Source organism: Fundulus heteroclitus, chromosome 21 (assembly GCF_011125445.2).
Source record: "Fundulus heteroclitus isolate FHET01 chromosome 21, MU-UCD_Fhet_4.1, whole genome shotgun sequence".
Classification (NCBI taxonomy): domain Eukaryota; kingdom Metazoa; phylum Chordata; class Actinopteri; order Cyprinodontiformes; family Fundulidae; genus Fundulus; species Fundulus heteroclitus.
Window position 1 is genome coordinate 5,769,553 of NC_046381.1, and position 7,292 is coordinate 5,776,844.

Here is a 7,292-nt window from a genome sequence, read left to right on the forward strand (position 1 = left end):
CTTGACAGATGAATGTGCATCATTGCTGAGAGACGAGCATGTGACAGACAAGATCTGTGCTTGTGTTTTATAATGCTGAGATGCGAGAATCCACTCTCACAAGCTGCACTGCTTAAAGGCAGTGTAAGAGACAGCTTAACCACCTTGTTGATGTTGGAGTAAGTAACTGGGTTACTTGTTTTTAACTATTTGGACCACGTCATACACAGATGAGGCTCCCAGGGGTTTTCCTGCCTGCTTTAAGCGCATCCATTCTGTCACGGTGGCGTCTTTATCAAGCTGCAAGGCGGCCTCATATTTCTTGAGAGTGCTGCCAACTGTTGTGTTTCCAAAACTGTGGAGGTCTTTCATTTCCTCCGGCCATGTTGAAGGATCAAATACTAAGAAATGATCACACGACTCGAGGGAGTCATATCTGATTTCAAACTCTTCAATTAACCCCCCTAATGCGTGTCTTGTCTTTGTCAGCATCCACATTAGAAGCAGTGTGTGCCCAGTAGTGACCTTCACCATCATCAAGCAGTAGTGTGAACTGTCCAATGGCTACTTTACGTCAGAGATTACCAAAAACACATGTGGGGTTCCCCAAGGGTCCATTCTGGGTCCCCTCCTCTTCAATATCTACATGCTCCCTCTAGCTCAGATCATAAAAAACAACAATATCAGCTACCATAACTATGCAGACGACACACAGCTCTAGATCACCATGTCACCAGGTGACTATAAACCAGTTCAGGCACTGAGTAAATGTCTTGAAGAAATCAATGCCTGGATGTGCCAAAATTTTCTTCAATTGAATAAAAACAAAACTGAAGTAATAATTTTTGGACCAATAGAGGAGAGATCAAAAGTTAGCACACAGCTTCAGTCGCTTCAGCTAGGAACCACTGATCAGGCCCGAAATCTGGGAGTAGTGATGGACTCAGACCAGAACATCCAAAAGCATCTAAAGACAGTTACAAGGTCAGCTTTCTATCACCTGAGGAACATTTCCAGGATTAAAGGACTGATGTCTCAGCAGGATCTGGAAAAACTAATCCATGTGTTTATCTTTAGTAGAATTGATTACTGCAACGGTGTTTTCACAGGGCTGCCTAAAAAGTGGATCAGACAGCTGCAGCTGATCCAGAACGCTGCTGCCTGCGTCCTCACTAAGACTAAGAAGTTACTTACTTTTTTTCTGCTTTATTTCCTGTATTTTAATCATGTAAAGCATTTTGCATTGTCTGTGTACTGAATTGTGCCATATCAATAAATTTGCCTTGCCTTGCCTTACCATGAGTTCATCCTTACATTCTCCAATGGTCAGCTTTTCCTTCTGAAAGTTGATGGATGTGGTCTTCAAAATGTTTCCAATGTCCAGCATGTTTGACAGAAAGCACTGAAAACTTTCCGTGCAGATTTGCTCCAAGTCACTGTCATCACTCCTAGCCAGTTGGATTTTAATGGCTGGCAGTAGTCTTGATATTTTTAACAGTGTTTCATGCCTTCATGCAGACCATCTGATATTATGAAACTTACCCAGTTTCACAAAGGAAATCCCATTTCCTTCACACAGCTTCTCCAGTGCAGCAATTCTGTGCACCCCCTTTTTGTAAGTAAAACTGCAGCAGCTTGACGGCAGTGCGATTAAATGTCTCACAGTAAGGAACGGTGCGATTGGCCGATTTTGCGCAATTCTCCAGTGTGTGCGCGGTGCACAAAATGTGCACAAGGGAGTCTCCAACTGCAGCAAGTTCCCTGAGATTTGGCACAACGCCATTGTACCATACCCACGTTGACAGCAGCCCTGTCTGTGCACACCGCGACCAACTTTGTTGTCCAGTTATCCAACCCATTTGTCCTGGAAAAGTCTCACAAGTTCGTCTGTAATAGCCTGCGCGGTTCGGTCAGCACCCAGTTCAATCAGTCCGAGAAAGTCGGAGGTAAACTCTACGTCGCTGGACACAGACACAATATAAACGATTTCCTGCTCAGTTTTTGTAATGTCCTCAGATCCATCAAAAAGCAGCCCCCATAATTCAGTAGACTGCAGTTTGGCTCCTAACTCCCCGCTGATGGTGTGAGCGATGCTCTGCATGATCCGTGTGCCGCCTTCACGTGAATGATACGCACATCCGACATTTACCCCTAGCCGCTTCAGTAAGGGAATATCCTCAGTTTTTCTCGCCATCTGGCAAGTGGGGGCATTTCTTGTCGGCTAGCTTGTTTATTAGCGACGGCTTGCACCACATTCATGTGCTCCTTGCTCTTTTCATGTTCGTCAAATAAAGGATGGTTGAAATTCTTTGAGCCTTTATAGAACGCACCTGTTTAGTCTGCTAGATCTGGATGCGAGCGGCAAATCTTGCACCACATTTCAGTGCGCTCCTCGTCGGCTTCAAGCCACGGTACGTCTTGGAGCCACTTTTTTCTGAAAAAAAGTATTTTCTTCGGCTCCGGTCCAGTTTGGCGTTTCTTTGTAGGTGGCTGAACGCCAAAGAAGCTGCTTAACGTTTGCTGTTTTTTGGACATCTTCGACGGTAGTTCAAAACAGGTGTTGTAGTACGCAAATGCAGTAATACAATTGATGTTACGCTTTGCTGATTTGTGACGCGCATGAGTACCAGTTATGTGCACCCCTGCATATATCTATCGATCGATATATATCGATATTGAATTATCGTCCAGCCCTAGTCTCTATTATTAGATTTAGGTTTTTTTTGATCTTATGGAACATTCAGATTTTCTGAGAAACCAACTTTTGGGTTTTATCAAAATCAACAGAAACGACCTCCCTTAGAAGAAGTGAATCAATAACTACAGGCACTTTTGGGTGCAGCTTTAAGCACCAAAGCGGTGACAAACCTCAGAGGCGAGTCTTGACTGTCTGCCTCCCTCCTCCGGGCCGGGGACCTTCTGGGCGGAGAATGTTTTGAAGTCCTGTCTGAGGCACTGGCTGAGGGGTGGTGGGCGTCTCTGTGGCGAGGGGAGGCGCTGCGTCTCCTCGCCGGGCTGTGGGGTCCTCGTCTGTGAGGGGAGCGGTCTTTCGCTGCAGCCTCCTTGCTGCTTTTGGTCCCCTTGTCAGGCTTGGGCTCCTTGGCCGGCTTGTCTGGTGACTTACTCGGACTGCGCCGCTTGGACCCGGATTTACTGCCGTCGATTGAGTCCCTTCTGGATTTCCCGCCTTTTTCCCCTTTGGGAGATATGAGTTTACCTGAGCCGCCCCTCGGACGCTGCTCTCCGTTTCTGAACCTGCCGTCTGCGTCCTCCTCGGACCCAGAGTTGTACCCCTGAAGGATCAAACCCATGCCGGACTGGACCTTGCCCTCCATCAGCTGGCTATCCAGCTCAGCCTTGATCAGGGCCCTCTGCTTCTCCAGATCCTCCAACACGGCCCGGTCGTCCAGACTGGGATTTCCGGAGGACGGAGAGGACTCCAGCTTCCTGTTGCTGGCGGCACCAAAGGGGACGTCAGCGGCGGTGGCGGCGGCGGGGGAGGAGGCCTCCTTGCGTTTGTGTTTCTGATGCTTACGCTTGCGCTCCTTGTCCTCCTCGGCTGCGTGTTTGTGCTTTTTTTGCTTGCTGCAGTGCTTGAGTTTGTGATGCTTGGACCCTTCCTCATTCTTCTCGCCATTAGTCCCCGCCTGCTCCTGGGTGGGACAAACCACAGCGATAAAACTCAGCAGTAAGATGGTGGAAGGACGACAGTTCTGAGACGTGTTGCTCTCTCTAGTTAAAGAATCTCTCCATGGTTAATATCTGTTAACTTTATCAGGTTATATCAACACTATTAACTATACGGACTAAACTTAAACATTAAAAGCAAGACAACAGCAAAGCAGTACGGAAAGGTTGGTGTTTGTTCCATTTAGCCAAAATCTATTTGATTTAACCAAAAGGAAAAAAAAACCAAACACATTATTTAGAAACAAAAATGTAGGAGCAGGAATTTTCCTCTCTGATCTGGTAAATGGATCAGAGAGAAAACTTTAAAATCTGGTCATGCAAAGTACTGACTTCCGGGCGCTGAATCTAAAAGTCAGGGTTGTTAGAAAAATGATAACCCATTCATGTCACAGTTAAGACACTTTCTACTCATCTATCACATAAACTTCCCAAAAAATACTGTTTCTGGTTGTAATGAAATAAAATGTGAAAAAGTTCAGAGGAAACGTTTACAAACCAAAGCCTCAGAGATAATCTGCTGTTACACTTCAAATTCAACCATAATATTGGCAAGAAAATTCAGTTTTTATACATTTAATCAAAGAGTTTTAATGTGAGTTGGTTTTAACGTGTAGTTTTTACCTCTTCCCCCTCCTCTTCTGACAAGTCTCCTCTGTCCTCATTCCCGCTTCTTTCGTCTCTCTCCAGGTCTTGCTTTCTGTTTATCAGAGACAAAAAAATAAATTCAATACTGAACAGAAAATGTTACTCAAGACTGTTAAAAAGCCATTTAAGTTGATGTAGCATAAAGAATTAAGTAGTGAAACATTGAGGGGGAAAAATAGTTATTGCAAAGCCTTAAGGTGAAACAATCAGGTTTCCTTTTGGTTTCGCTTTAAAATGCCTCCGAGACGTTTACAAACAGGACATTTGCATTTCAAAGGTATTTTATTTAAACTAGTTCCCTTTTATGATAAATCATTCAAAACGCAGAACATTTTGTTAATTGAAAACCAAATAAAGCTTGATGAATCTCATACTTCCAGTTACTGTCTCTAATTTATGTTCATCACACTTTGACCACGTGTAGCGAAGAGAAACATCACATTTACCTCTAGCTGCTAGATTTACTGTTTGGGCAACAGATTTTTTTAAGTGGGAATAAATACGGGAATAAATAAGGCAAACATGTGTTCAGCTTCATACCAACAAGAAAGATTAACACTGATTTTTATTTTATGCGTTTTTTGACAAGACAAACTCAAATGTTTTTTTTTTTTTTTTTTTGTCAAAATAAAATTTCCAAGAATTATCGCCTGACTTACTGCAGGATTGGGTTTTAACTTTATTTATTATAAAATAATAATAATATAAAACAGAAAAAAGGGAAAATTGTCAGAAAATGCGGGTTATAAGTGTAGCGGCCACTTGGAATAAACAGCCAGACGCAGGGAGTTCTATACGGGTGTAGTTTAATCTTGCCTTTTCTTGTCATAAACACCGTGAAAACTGTAGCATGAAATACAAGGGCACATAATTGTTGGACATGCTTAACTCTTGTATAAAATTAACATATTAATGTTCACACATACAAAAAAGATTACATTGTGTCCTTAACTCATCAGCATACAGTTTTGTTTTTAAACAAATAAACCAATGGAGTTCTACTTCTTCTTAAATAAACAAATGACATTTCTTATCACAAACCACAATTGGGCATATTCATACCTCATTCTGCTCTCCAAGGGCGCTATTTTAACAATTTTCTTTGAGTTTCTTCAGGATCTTACGATGTCTCCTTGTGCTTAGTAAGAACAGGAAGCGCAGCATATCACAAAACCCACAAAGAAGAAATAAATCCAACACAAAATTTGAGTTTGGACCCAACAAACGCTCGGCGGCCTCTTCTGAGGGTTCTGTCCGCTGGTTGCCTGGGGAGAACGTGTCATTTAAAGCTGCTGGTTTAGAGATGGAGCAGAGACATACCCTGTTGTCAAGGAGGGAGGAAGGAAGGGAGGAGACTGCGTTGCTGATTCAGAAAGCTCAAACTATCTGAACTCGAAACTATAAACAAGTGGGTGGAAGCATCGATGCAAGCGTTCTCTATTCTGAACTATTTTTCCTTTTAACCTTTGTGCCTTCTTGACTTTTTAAAACTATGCAAGCCCAATTTTTGACTCTTGACAGAAAGACTATAAGATCTTATGGCATATTCTGAGCCTTACTGATGTGCCACGTTCTCATGATAGTATCTGATAAGAAGGATAGATATGTGATGAGACTTTGGAATAATGACAGGATGTTTCTCCTCTCTTGTTAGGTTAGCAGGTGCCAAGCGTCCTCCAATTCTGAGAAGTCCTTCATCAGTGACAGGGTTTCACTCCAAAAGTTAAAAACGTTTGGAGACAACTCTGCTTTGGAAGTGGTTAATTTGTTTTTTTACGCACCTTGGCTCCTCTTTGAATATTTCACTTTGTACTGTGTGAATGTCTGGTTTCTTGAATGATGCTGCCACACACTTTAGTGATGCAATAGTGCAACACAATCCCATCCAATGAGAGAATCTTTCAAAACGAGATGGTTCCAGCTGTGTTACTGAGGTTTTTGGTAACAAAGGTTTTTTACACCAGACCTGATCTCTGTATCTGTTTCAGAGTCAATGAGAGTAAAACTATCACAGTGTGATGTCTCAAGGTCATATAGTGTCAAAAAGGAAGGACCACTAAACCAGTTTGTGGAAGCTGATGTGGAAGCTGGGATCGGTCCAGTGGCTGTATCTGCTGGATTGTCACAAGTGGATATGTAAAACCACTGTGTTGGATGTGTGGTCTTCCTGATTCGAATCACTCGGTTGGCCACATAGGTGTAGAATCTCCTTGAGTTGTTCTGTATGGAACCAAGGACGATTTTACTATCTGTGAAAAACTGACAGTATCCACTTCAATGTCCATCTCAAGTTCGTAAACATTTCTACAGCTAAAACTTCTGCGCATAATTCCAATCTAGGAACAGTGTGAGCGGGTTGGACTTGCCAATGATGAAACCTGTGTGCCACTGACCTTCACTGTCGAGAACTCTCAGGTATGCCACTGCTCCTATGGCCATTGTGGAGGCGTCTGAAAATATGCATAGTTTTTTACTTTGCAGCGATGGACTGGGAGAATAAGAAGTAGCACCTTGGTATTTGTAGCTGCTCCAGAGCTTTCAACAAATTTCTCCATTTGTCCCATTCCTCTTCTCTAAGTGGTTCATCCCAGTTTTTCCGCTCTGTGGATAGGTCACGGAGAAGAGCCTTTCCCTGCATTGTGATGGGTGAAACAAAGCCTAATGGGTCGTATAAACTGTTGACGGTGGCCAAGACACCTGTCCTGGTGAATGTCTTTTTCTCAGTTGTGGCATGAAAAGTGAAACAGTCACTTTTGAGATTCCACAGCACCCCTAAGCTCCTTTGCAGGGGTAGGTCGTCCAAGTCCAAGTCTTTTAGATCTTTAGGTTTTTGTGGGTGGTACACACCAAAAGATGGTATGTACCAGAGTTCTTTGTCTGAGTCCAAAGGTGAAGCAACCTCTGCATGGTCATTGTCCAGCATGTTTTGAATGAACTCTGTGTATTGTCTTTTCCTTTCAGATCCAGTGTTTTTCTGA

General features: G+C 43.1%; 1 protein-coding gene across 1 annotated transcript; it reads right to left on the bottom strand.

Moving 5' to 3' along the window:
* Positions 1-2,792: 2,792 nt before the first annotated feature.
* On the bottom strand, positions 2,793-6,753 carry LOC105935742 (serine/threonine-protein kinase PRP4 homolog). The gene is made up of 3 exons (XM_036125736.1): positions 6,659-6,753; positions 4,291-4,366; positions 2,793-3,632 (listed from the first exon to the last, which is right to left on the bottom strand). The coding sequence occupies exons 1-3, from the start codon at positions 6,751-6,753 to the stop codon at positions 2,793-2,795; spliced, it is 1,011 nt and encodes a 336-aa protein (XP_035981629.1).
* Positions 6,754-7,292: the final 539 nt, after the last annotated feature.